The sequence below is a fragment of the Callospermophilus lateralis genome, chromosome 6 (assembly GCF_048772815.1).
Source record: "Callospermophilus lateralis isolate mCalLat2 chromosome 6, mCalLat2.hap1, whole genome shotgun sequence".
In the NCBI taxonomy this organism is placed as follows: Eukaryota; Metazoa; Chordata; class Mammalia; order Rodentia; family Sciuridae; genus Callospermophilus; species Callospermophilus lateralis.
This window is the reverse complement of record NC_135310.1, coordinates 7,451,667-7,464,953: the sequence shown is the minus strand read 5'-3', so window position 1 is coordinate 7,464,953 and position 13,287 is coordinate 7,451,667. Positions and strand designations below refer to the sequence as shown.

General features: G+C 37.7%; 1 protein-coding gene across 5 annotated transcripts in view; it reads left to right on the top strand.

The window, feature by feature from the left end:
• Map3k4 (mitogen-activated protein kinase kinase kinase 4) overlaps nt 1-13,287 on the top strand; it is a 105,059-nt gene that overhangs the window by 50,137 nt on the left and 41,635 nt on the right. For all 5 annotated transcript variants that reach the window (XM_076858059.2, XM_076858060.2, XM_076858058.2 and 2 more), the window contains exon 4: nt 12,275-12,517. In XM_076858059.2, coding sequence (XP_076714174.1) covers nt 12,275-12,517 — 243 coding nt within the window. The remainder of the gene's footprint in view (nt 1-12,274; nt 12,518-13,287) is intronic.

The following is a 13,287-nucleotide window of genomic DNA, read 5'->3' as shown; positions in this document are numbered from 1 at the left end:
ATGCTCCCCCTCCCTACCCCACTATAAATCAGCCTCCTTGTGTCAGAGAAAACATTTGGCATTTGGTTTTGGGGGATTGGCTAACTTCTCTAACTCCATCCATTTACCTGCAAATGCCATGATTTTATTTTCTTTTATTGCTTTCCATTGTGTATATGTGCCACATTTTTTAAAGCCATTCATCTATTGAAGGGCATGGGATATTGTTCTTAAGAGTCCAAGATAGTACAAGCAATTTTTTCCTTTTTTTTTTTTTCTGAGTATATATGTTCATCTGGCTTAAATAAAAAGCACTGAAATTAAGTGAAATCACTTGTACCTGTTAGTCTGTGATTGAAATTTTATTAGCCCTATACATACATACATACATGCATGCATACATGTGTATATGCTTGTTTTTTAATTGAGTTTATTATATGATCTGACTTGCTTTGGAGTCAGAAATGATAAAACGGAAGGCATTTCTCTAAGATGGGAAACATAAGAGAATCTGAATTTGCACGCTTTTCTTTGATTCTGATGGGCAGATCATGAACCTTCAGGATAAGGGGGGTGAGAGGGGGTCAAGCATTTGCATAAATATAGCAAAATATTTATAAGATGAATCAGTACTCTTAATAGTATTTTAACTTTGTGAATAATGTCAGTATTTTTTTTTGTTAGAGTAAATAAGTTTTATTTCCTTGTGTTCTGTGAATCACTATACTACAACTGTATTACAATGCCGGTTTCAAAATCAATAGCAAAACTGTAACTAGGAAATATGAGTTTGTCATATGTTTCAAATGGTGAATTGGTTTCTTTGGTCTAGATTTTTGGTGGGGTGTTTTAATTTCATCAAGATCCATGTGGGCAAGACCAGGTTGGTGTTTGATTTGTAGAAGCACGGTTTTGAGGTGACATGAGCCAGGAAGCCCTTGCAGTGCGACTCGTCTCTGACTCATTGGTTCTCCTAGAAGATGTGGTGCCTGTGGGGAGGGCAGGGTGGGCACAATACTGGCTTTCTGTGAAGTGTTCTGCAGTCTCCCCAGTCCTCTTCCTCTCTCCTCCAGGCTTTGTGGACGTAAGGAGTGCCATTAAGGGGAGTCATGTGCATCCTTCACATGGGTTACAACAAGAAAACACTGAGAAGTGCCTGGTATTTTTTGTGAACTTGAGTGGAATGTGGCTTGAACCCCCATTAAAGTTGTGTTCTTTGATCATCTGAAATTTAAAGCAAGGTAGAGAAGAAGAGAACATTCAAAGCTAATGAAGTTGGGAGTTAGGCTCTCTACTAGAATTACCTGTAGATAGTTTGCTTTTCAAAAAATGAAGTGTAGAAGTCTTGGTTGTTTTAAATTGTTAAGTGTCACATAGTGAAAGAGAAACAGCTAAAATAGGAATTCTTCTGTATTGGAGATTAATCCAAACTAACAAAGGATGAAGTTTTGATGAACTCACTGGGAAAATAAGATTTTGTTTTTGTTTTCCATTTCAGGAACATAATTTCTATAAGGGGAGGTGTGTGTGTGTGCGAGTGGGGGGGGGGGCGCGAGAACAGAGAATGAGAATACATGCATAGGCCCCTCACAGGTTTTACCAAGTGTATCAGGGAGAGAGCTAGAACTCTGAAGTCCACTAACTGGTCTCCACTCCTCGTGGCAGCTCTCTTTCACTACATAACTTTGTGAATGACATTATCTTTCTGGTTCTAGGTCTAGGGGTTCTAAAAATGTGCATAACAATCCCTGTGAATACCTCACAGGGTGGTTGTGAGGATTCAGAAAATAATTTATATGGGAAAAACACTATGCAAGCCATATATATAAACTCTTTAATTTTTAGAAGTTCTGTTATTTTTTTCCTTTGACAGTCAATTAATATGGGCTTCTTTACTCTTATTTTAAAAATAAATTTTAGGAACATCATGCTAAGTGAAATAAGCCATACTCAGAAAATCAAAGGCAAAATGTTTTTCATATGCAGAAACTAGAGCAAAGTAAGGGGGAAAAAGAGGGGGAGTGGAATAGTATAAGGATAGAGGGAAGATCAATGGAGCAGAAGGAGAATGAGAGGAAGAGAGTAGGGACAGGTATTTTAGTCACCTTTTCCCCGCTTTGCCTAAAAGACCCATCTGAACAATCGTAGAGGAGGAAAAGTTTGAGGTCATGGTTTCAGAGGTCTTAGTCCATAGAAGTCTGGCTCCATCCCTTGGGGCTTGAGGTGAGGCAGAACATCGTGGTGGAAGAGTGTGGCAGAGGGAAACAGGTCACTCGATGATCAGGAAGCAGAGAGAGAGAGACTGTGTGATCCAGATATATACCCATAGCCATGCCGCCAATACCCCACTCCTCTAGCCACGTCCCAGCTGCCTCCAGGGATCAGTTCACTGATTAAATTAAGGCTCTGATCTAATCATTTCTCCTCCACATCTTCTTACATTATCTCACGTGTGAGCTTTCCGGGGACACCACATCTAAATTAATAGACTGGGAAGGGGAGGAAATGCAGAGTGAATTTAACTAGATTAGGTATGCGCATATAGGTGTACCACAGTGAATCCCACTTTTATGCATATCTGTAAAGTGCCAATAAAAAATAAATGAGTGAAGCTGGGCACAGTGGTGCACACTTATTACGCCAGCTGCTCGGGAGGCTGTGACAGGAGGATCCAGAGTTCAAAGCCAGCCTCAACAAAAGTGAGGCATTAAGCAACTCAATAAGACCCTGTCTCTAAATAAAATAAAAAATAGAGTTGGGGATGTGGCTCAGTGGCCAAGTACCCCTGAGTTCAATCCCTGGTACTACCCTGCTCCTGCCCAAAAAAAAAAGAGTAAAAGAAAGACCATTAGAAAAGGGGAAGGGGACTAAGGGAAGGGAAAAGGTGGGCACTGGGAATTAAATGAAGTAAATTAAACTCCATGTATATATTAAATTATATAAATAAATACATTAAGTATATTAAATATTAGTATATATAAATATATAGCTATATTTATATATCATAAACATATTAAGTATATTAAACCCCATGAATAACTATAATGCCACCAATAAAATTTTAAAAATGAATTTTACCTTTTAATCTCTGCCAAGTAATCATACTTTTTTTGGGAATGGTACTGGAGACTGAACCCAGGGCCCTGCACATGGTAGGCAAGTATTCTACCATTGAGCTACTGTTCAGCCCTTTTTAAATTTTTATTTTGAGATAGGGCCTTAAACTTGTAATCCTCCTTCAACATCCTCCTGAGTAGCTGGTATTATAGTTGTGTGCCACTGCACCTGGCCAAATAGTGGCAGATTTCAAGGCATACATTTCATGTTATATAATCTGTTAGACTTGAGAGCGATTGTGTTCATTATTGTCAGAAACATCTTGACCAAGAGTCCTGAGGTGGAGTACAGTGGCTGACACTAGATTAAAAGATTGTACTTAACCAAGATTATACATAATACATACCGTATATTTCGTCTTGTATTTATGGTTTTTGTGATTATTGCAGTAGATATAGAAGAAAGATTTTATAAAGAAGAAATATATTTGTGGTATTTGGTTTTTCTTATCTGTCTTTATATTTTCATTCTTTTTAATATAATTAGTTGTAACCAGTATTGACAAATAACATATGATCTTATATTCTTTGTAAGTAAGCTTTATGAAATAATTTTCTTCTAAAACTTTATTATATTTCAAAAATCTTTTTAAAAGTTGTAACTAGTGATATTCAAAAAATCGATTTGCAGTTTGTTTGAGTACTAGAAATATCATGCATTGTCTTCATGGTTTGTTCAAATTACGAAGGTGTAGTTCCCTGGCTTTTGTTAATTGATTCCCTCAGGACACATCTCTTTTTCTTTTTCTTTCCTTTTTTTTGGTACTGGATATTGAACCCAGGGGCCCTTTAATTGCTGAGTTGCATTTCCAGCCCTTTTTAATTTTTGAGATAGTCTCACTCAATTACTCAGGGCCTTAGCTTCCCAAGTTGCAGGGTTTGCCGGTGTTGGCCACTGTACCCCACCTCAGGACACATTTATGATTAGTTTCCAAGATTCACTTGTAAGGCAGCTGTTTGAGGACTTGAAAATATGTATCTATAGAAATGGTGTTGTAAATAAGAGTCTCTTAGGCTATCAAATAAAACTTATTTAAATCTATGTAACTAAACTAATAATACCAGCTGAAGTTTTTGTCATCTCCCAACCAGGTCCTCATCCCCATCCCTGCCTTGGCAGCAAGAACAGAATGTAACAGAAAAAAATAAGAGCAAGCTCTTTTCTTCGACCCTTTTCCAGAGATGATTTTTATGATTCCTCATTTGCCTTCTGGTTTTCTTACTGCCTGGGCATGCAGAGCCTCTCAGAATCTCATTCTTGCTCCTTCTTACCTTGCTGTACTCTATCTTGCTGTATTGAAAGTGTGGTTCATGGCAGCTCTTGGGGATGGATGTATCTGTGGCCAGTTCCTGGAATACCTGCTGGTGTCCCTGTGGTGGAGTCCTAGCCTTCTCCTTGGGTACTGCTCCTATTGGAATTTCCCAGCCTTCCTTGAAGGTCAGTGGAAGTCTTCTCAGCATTTGGTAATCTCAGGTCTGCTTCCCATAGGGACTGCAGTGAAGGCTGGGCTTTGTAATATTATTTACAGTTCAATTCCAGCTTAAAATTTAATCAAGAAATTATGTGTGCAATATCAATATTGCCATTGTATTTTTTGAAAAAACTTTTATCTTAGAATAATTTTGGCTTTACAAGAAAGGAAAGTTCTCTAATGTTCTTCATTCAGCTTCCCTTAATATTGACTTCTTAGCTTTGTACATGTGTTAAAATTGATACATTAACATTGGTATAAAATATTGCCAAGTTTCCTGGCGGCCTATTAACTGGTTTCAGAATTGCTAACCTATGTACCCTATGAGAAATAAATTTATGCACTAGAGTGCAGTGTTAAAGTATTCTTCTTGCTGGGTACAACTGTGGCACACACCTGTAATTTCAGCAGCTAGGAGGCAGAGGCAGGAAGTTCGTAAGTTAAAAGCCAGCCTCATCAACTTGTTGAGACCCTTTCTCCTGATAAAATATAAAAAGGGCTTGGAATGTAGCTTAGTGGTTTAGTGCCCTTGGGTTCAATTCCTGGGCTTTAAAAAAAAAAGTGCATATATATATATATATATTTGCATTTAGCTTTTTGGTGGATAGTCAGCCTGCTTTCCCCCTCCCACTCCTCAGTGACATTATATCACACACCTGTAGTGTGGTGACTTTTTATCTCAGTCTGCATGCCATCTTAGCATCCTCAGCGTTCTGATTGACGTTTTAAAATTTGCACTTTTGTAAAATTCTATGGGTTTTGTGCAATTTAAAATGTATATACTTATCAAATACTTAAGTTACAGGTTGTGATGTAGTTTTTTAATGCTTAGATTTTGTTTTCCTCATGAAACATTTTTCAGAAGAGGAAAAGATAAAATGAGTATTTATATTTTAGTATGATGTACAAAATATTGTAACTGTCCGACTTTGTGTATTAACACACATAATACCCCAGATACTGGGAAGGTGTTTGATTACTTTCTTAGTTGCTTTCTTTTGACTTAGAACTGATTATATAAGTATTATAATTCTAATGGCCAATGAAATATTGTTTGTCTTTGGAGTCAAACAGTAATTTTGCTAATTTTCCTCAGTAAGCGTAAGAACTCTGAAGAGGCTGACTTTCATATTTGGAGTGAATCAAGCATGTAGAAACTAGGAAATAAGACAACAGCTACCATATACTGAGACTTACCATGTGCCAGACACAGCAGCTCTAGGAAGTGGTATCATTTCTGCAGTTTACAAATAAGGAAACTGGTTTAGGGACAGGAGATAACTTTTCCCAATCACCATGCTGTGGATTGCTAGAGGGAACCATACCCAGGATTCTGGAATTCCATGCTTTAAACCTGTCTGCATATCATCATTACCCAGGGAGCTTTAAAAATGCATGTACCTCTGCCCTTGGATGTGGGACAAGTCTGAGTCTTCCCGCATAGGACCTGAGATTGGCATTTTTAACCTATGTGCATACCCCACATGTAGGCAGGGCAGCACCAGTGCCATCTGAGTTAGCCGCTGGAAACATTTGTGAGGCCACAGCACTCCCTCACCCTCTGTGTTAGGATCCCTGCTTATTATGCAGCTACTGTAGTTAACTTTTTATTGTGCCAATTATTATCTGAACTTTTGATAGAGTGACAGACTAGCAAGCACATACTTGTTCATTTGCCCTGAGGTTTTTTGCTTTCTTAAACAGACTTATATGAGGGATGGCGGGAGGTTGTGCAGCATTGTTCTGGCAGCTGTGAGCCAGTGGAATCAGAACTGATGTGAGATCAGAGGCAGGACAGAAGCCATCAGGTTTCCGTGGAGAACTGGATCCCGTGGTTACTACGCAGCAGCAATGATGTGGAGATGACAGCTGTGCCTAGCATTAATTGGACACTTCCAAGTCCCTCAAGCAAGGAGAAGGGTCAGCTAACTTGGTCAAGGTGGCACAACCAGGGAGTGCACAGCCAGGAGGTAAAGCCAGAGCGCTTCTGTAAAGCCCAGTCGTGTTCTCAACAGTGTGCTGTTTTCCAGCCTGAGTCTTTCCCACAGGTGTTTACAGAAAGTTAAGAGGGAAATGTGTGTGTCTGTATCTGTGGATTCATCCATCTCTATATATTATTTAGTGACTAGCTAGTATTTGAAAATGGGAAGATTTCACATAAAAATCTGGGGTTTTTGGTACTTCTGGAATCTCTGAGAAGCTTGGCAACACTGGGCCACATTCCTAGCTGGTACCTACTAGCTGGAGTTGATAGCCATATGAGTGCTCCAGGTTACCCCAGCATGAATAGCCACCCTAGCGCACCCACCCCGTGCCTTGCTGGTCTGGCCCCTGGAGGAATTGCAGGTTGTGATAAAATCACATTGGAAGGGTAACAAAGACTTTTTTTTTTTTTTTTTAAATGTAATCCTTTATATTTTTGAAGACAATTTGCTTTCCTTTTACTTATTGGAATATATAAAGAAACAAAGTTCCTGCCTGTCCTGCTCTTTTAGACTTTTCTCTGCTTCAGTAAACATGGATCTGGGTTATGTAATGCATGACATATTCTGAAACAAATGTGACAATGCTGTACATACTCTACTACAACTTGTAGTGTTCTACATGTTCTCTGCAAAGCTAATTCCATCTAATAACTGCATGGTGTTCATTGTAACAACATGCTATAGCTTATTTAACCATTGAGATTATTTAACCATTTAACTCTTGATGGAATTTTGTTTGTTTTTATAAATAATGTAGTCACAAACATTATTGTACCTACCTCTTTATGAACTTTTTCTGTTGTTTTTATAAGAATGGTTGAAATTGAATTACTGTCAATAGGGTATGAACACTTACACCTTTGATAGGTACGCCAACTCTTTAATAAGACCACTCATTTATACTTTCCTGCAGAGTTTAGGAGAAATCCCATTTCTCCTCACATTTGTACCATCGTCAACCAAAAAAATGTAATTTCATTTTAGTCTTTAATTTCTTTCATTTGTGGTGACATTTGAGAGTGTTTTTCATGTTTATTGAATGCAGTAGATATCCCCTGAATTTTCATGTTTATTTTGCTCATTTTTTATTGGATTGTCTATTATTGAGCTGTTGAAACTTTATGGATATTATTTATTTTTCTGTGGTGGCTATAAATTTTTTTTATGATTTGTCTTTTAGCTTATGATACTTTCACTATTATGTTAACCAGCTTTCCATCACTATAACAAAATACCTGGGATAATTAATTTATAAAGAGAAAAATTTTATTTTGGCTCACAATTTTGGAGTTTGCCTCCAAGATTGAGTGGACTTATTGCTTTGAGCTTCTGCTGGGGTGCCACATGGGAATGGCGAGGAGTGTGTGGCAGAGCAAGACTGCTTACTTCATGACCAGGAAGCAAAGGAGAAAAAGGGGCCTGGGTCCAACAGTACCCTTTGGGACCATGGACCAGTGACCCAAGGACCTCCCACATGGCCCCTCATCCTAAAGGTTCATAGCACCTCCCAAAGCACATCCTGGGGACCTTTGGTAGACATGGATCCAAACTATAGCAACTATAGAGAAATTTACAATTTTCAGTAGTCATGTCTGTTATTATTCTGTGACGATCTTCTATGTATATTCCTATTTTTTTTCTTAAATATGAAAAATAATGTATTTTCAGAGAAGCCTAGCTCCTCTAATAGAGATAGTTAATCTTTAAAAAAATTTGTTTTATCTTTTTTTTTTAATGTAAGTTTTTTGGGGTATGCCATTTTATTTATTTTTAGTATTAAAGTTAGATTATTTTCCCCCTGTATATATATTTATGTGTACTATTTTAAGAGTATGTTTATATTTATATGTACTACTTTAAGAGTATATTTATATTTATATTTATAATTTCTGTATATCCTTACATATCTTTACATAATACCCTAGTTTATAAATTACCACTCCGATTTTGGGTTCCAATTTTGGACATATTGTTTTATTTTCTGGTTCTCATTTAAAGTGACTTTCTTTTATTTTCAGTAAAATGCTAAGGTATTTTGTCTGTCACCCCCAGATTTGCAAGTTATGGTTATGTTGTCAGAATGCAAAGTTGCTATTTATTTTCAGTACTTTCTCTTCTACAGTGATCATTGAGTTCATTTAGTCCTTGTTCTACAGGGTTGTGTCTTTTTACACACACATACACACACACACACACACACACACATAGACATTGAAAATACAGGTTTTATATTTTAAGACTCATATTTCCTATATGCTGTCTTGAGTTGCTTTAGATATATGACGCTTGTCCACTAGTTGAGTCCTAGTGAAGGACTCAAGGGAAAATTATTTTCTAAGTTCTTGAATATTCCTTGACACTTAGCAAATTGATACTTGAAAGTCTTTGGCTCATATTTTCTTTCCTTTAATAAATTTGTGTTCATTTGCTTTTGGCATGAAGCATTGAGATTGAAAATTCTGACAATGTGAGGTTTGTTTCTTATTTATTAAAACTTAAAACGTTGGTTTGCTTGTTTATTGAGTAGCTAAAGAATTGGTTTTTTCTTTCAATAAACTCTTCATAGTGTGCAATTAAATTATGTGTTTTCAAGGATTTTGTCTTTTTTTTTCTCATTAGGTTTTTTTTTTGTTGTTATAATTTCAAGTGAGTGTCTTATAGTTTTGATTTTTGCTGTCCTAGTTGATATGTGTATTTTTATGGGGGCATGAAAGAAATGTCTTCCCAGAATTCCTTTTATTAGTTTGTACAAAATTGCCAATATTTTATCCTCTTCAGCTGATTAATGTGACAATTTCATTTGGACTAAGCTAGGGTATTGCTCGATGTTTAGATTTTAATACATTTGGAATCTATAAAATTGTATATAGTTGACACATACTTTTTGTATTTAAATTAACATGTACTTTGGTTTCCTGTAATAGATAGGAATTTCTAAAGTAGCTGTATAATTTTTAAAATGAGTCCTTGTGATAGTATGGGATGTAGTATATCGCGTGAGTAAGCATGTAATTGCTTTTCCTTTAATCGTCCATTCCATTCATTAGATGACCCATTATTTTCCAAATTCTTAATGAGCTGCTTACCTTCAGCAGCTCAGATAGATAGCTGCCTGTTTTTCTCCCTTCTGTTGATCTGTTTATGATTGGGCCAGTCCTTTTTATTTTAGATAAAGTAGGTATATTAGTGAGGTTTGGCCTCTTGTAGGGCAGTTCTCCTTATTCACCTTTTCTTTTCAGAAATTTTTGAGCTGTTTGTTTTGTACATCACTTTCTTCCAAATAAACTTCATAATGGATTTGTCAAATACATATTAAATGACATTGGGATTGGGAGAAGTTACATTGCAGTCTTCTTATTATCCTTCCATTATCGAGTCTTCCTGGTGTGTTGGGCAGGTGGGGGTGGTACTCCTCACTGGAGTGAAGTACAGTGCTTCCCACTGCCCCTTTTCCACCCTGTGGGTTTCTTGAAATAATTTGAAACGTAAGATTCAGGTTTTTTTCTCTTGTAGTATTGCTTTTTCAAAGAAGCATAATGCGTTCTCCAACTTGAATTAGAGTTCATAACCAAATCATGGTCATGTAGCTGTACCTGCCTGGACAGGTGTTGCTGGATCACAGCTTGTCACTTCCTTGGTAGTTTTCTTCCTCTTGAGATCTCCTTCCAGTCCATTTTTCATTAGACTAGACTGCCGTACTTCCTCATGCAGTGCTTTGGAGAGGTAAAGGAACTGGACGTCACACTCTTCACTGTTCCAAGAGGTGGTGGCTGTAGAGATGGTCCTGAACCTGCTGCTGCTCCTCCCACCCCCCACCCCCTCGTGACTGTGCCCCAGCTCCTCCATCTTTTCCTTCTGCTCTTCATGGAACTCCTGTTCTTATGGTAGAGCTTCCAGATCTCACTTAATGCCTCTTATTTTTTACTTTAAATTTTCGTTCATTTTTCCTTTGGCTCTGAGTTATAGTGATAATTGCTTCAGTTGATTTCTAAATTATTTATTCCATTTTTGGTAGTATTCATTTTATTCTCGCTGTTTTTATTAACTTATTTCAGAACTCTTGATTTATTTTCTCCAGTGGGCTTTAAAGTAGTTAGTTGTTCCATTACACTATTTTTATGGTGCCTTTTTGTTTCATACATTAAATCAGTAACATTTGAAGTCAGCTACCGTGTCTGATTCTTCACCCTGATCTTCTCTTAAGGAAGCTTCTGTTTCCTCGTCAGTGCTCAGTTCTGACTGTTTCCCACATCTGGACTGGTGCTGACTTACTATGATGTAGTACACATGAGACCTGACACCTGAGGAATTTTCAGGAAGCAGGTTTATTTAAGTTGCCAATGCCCCCCCCAAAAATCTGTGGACTGCAGGTTTAGAAATTCTTTTAGATTTGTACTTAATGGATTGGTTACATGACGATGACTGGGTACATACCAGTTACTCTCAGTCTCATGTTTCAGGTCAGAGGCTTCACAGGTTTTTACCAAGGAAAACAAGAGATAGTGACTTTTTGCATAGCAACAAGCTTGTGACAGAGTTCGCCCGTCACACCTGGCATTTACAAAAAAGAAGAAACTTCAAACCACATTGAGCCCTCTGTAGAACTCCTGTCAAATCCTGTTGACACTGTAAAACCTTACTGACAAGATGGGAGGGGGTCCCTAGAGAAGTTTATCTGTTACAGTTATGGTGTGTGGGGGGTACCTGCTCTTATCAACCAAATGCTAGCAGCAGGTCTGCGCTGCCTCACTGGTATAGACCTGCCTGTTGGGTGTCTGGCAGTGCTGCCTGGAGAAGGAGGGTCTGTTCCCTTGCTCAACAAATGGGTCAGTGGGCTGGGGATATAGAACATGCTAAAAGATGTAGCAAATGAGTCAGCAGAAAGTTATCATAGAAAGTTTGCTTGAATTTTATAGAGCTTTAAATAAACGCCTTTTTCTGAAGTCACGATACTAGTGGGAAAAAAGGGCTTTCATGCCCAACCCTGACCACATTTATCACAGTCATCATTTTAAAAATTATGGGACTGCTTTAGAAATTCCTGCCTTTTAAGGAAACCCAAGTATAGTATGCATTAATTTAAATGCAGGTATATGTGTTGAACATAAAAGGATAAATTAATCTTCTTTTCAGTGCTGATGTAGATTGCTAGTTGAAAATACTCAAGTGTATTCCCTAGGTTGCTATGTTAATGGTTATATGCTGACATCTTATTTGTTTGATGTCAGGTTATATATTACTCGAGATTAAATACCTATAAAATAAGGAACAGAGTTTTTCCTTTCAGGCATTTAATGTCATTGGGAATTTTAAATAAAAAATAGACAGAAGAATGGGTTGAACTCGCTCATTTTTGTGTTCACTTACATGGCTATTTAGGAAAGACTCTTCTGACTTTAATCTTTTCTCAAATTTTAATAATTCTTTGGTTCCCCGTCAAGAGATACATGTGAATCATCCTGTATGTAAACTTACAAACATGTTCCGAAGCTTTGTCTTACTACCACTTTGATAAAAGTATTACTGTTTGCTTTTAATTGTTATTGTCATGTAACATTTTTGGAATTTTGGGGGTCTGTGTTGAATTATTAAAGATTTCTTTCTGTTTAAAGTTAGAACTTTGTAGATTTGTCAGAAAATTATAGAGAATAGCAGGTTATAACCACAAGCTTAGGACACTGTCCTGTGTGTTCTTTTAATCTTTGTCTTGAATTTTTGTTAGTTTTCTGAATTTCCAGATCCCATGTGGGGTTCAGATTACGTGCAACTATCAAGGACGCCACCTTCCTCGGAGCAGAAACACAGTGCTGTGTCCTGGGAAGAGCTAAAGGCTATGGACTTGCCCTCCTTCGAACCTGCCTTTTTAGTGCTTTGCCGAGTCCTGCTGAACGTCATTCATGAGTGTCTGAAGCTGCGACTGGAACAGAGACCCGCTGGAGAGCCATCTCTCCTGAGTATCAAGCAGGTCTGCTTCAAAGACTGTTTAAATTTTCAGCACTAACATTAGTCTACAGGCTTAGCCTTTTCACGGCGAGGATTTTTTTCTCCTAATTGTTACAAATAGGGAATAGCGAATGCATGTTCGTGTTTTTAAGGTGTGCTTTTTAAGGCGATTTTAAAACGTTCTTTACGTTTAAGAAAGATCCTGATTCTCAATCAGACTGTGGTTCAGCCTTTCTACCACCCAGTTTCTTGTTCTAAAAGGGTATTTCCTTTATATTAGCCATTGAGTACTGTAAATAGATTCATTCTTTTTTGTGGGGGGCGGGGAGGGTTACCGGGGATTAAACTTAATTGAGGGCACTTGGCCACTGAACCACATCCCCAGCCCTATTTTGTATTTTATTTAGAGACAGATTCTCACTGATTGGCTTAGCACCTTGCTTTTGCTGAGGCTGGCTTTGAATTTTGGATCCTCCTGCCGTAGCCTCCTGAACCGCTGGAATTACAGGCATGTGCAACAGAGTCATTCTTAAGAGTTTAAATTCTTTAAGTTTATTTTTTGTTCTATTAAGAGAAAGTATATGCAGAGGAGAGGTATTTGTATTCCTTGCTTGCTTAAGCAGTTCACGTGTGGTTTAAACAGGGAGGACAACTTTTGGTTTCCCAGCTGGGCTCTTGTGGGGCTTTGATGCTGGATGCAGTTTTACCAAGCAGTGACTGCTGAAGAGTGCCTGCATTCACATTTTGTGATGTTAACATATGGATATTCACTATCTAAAGTAAAAAATTAAG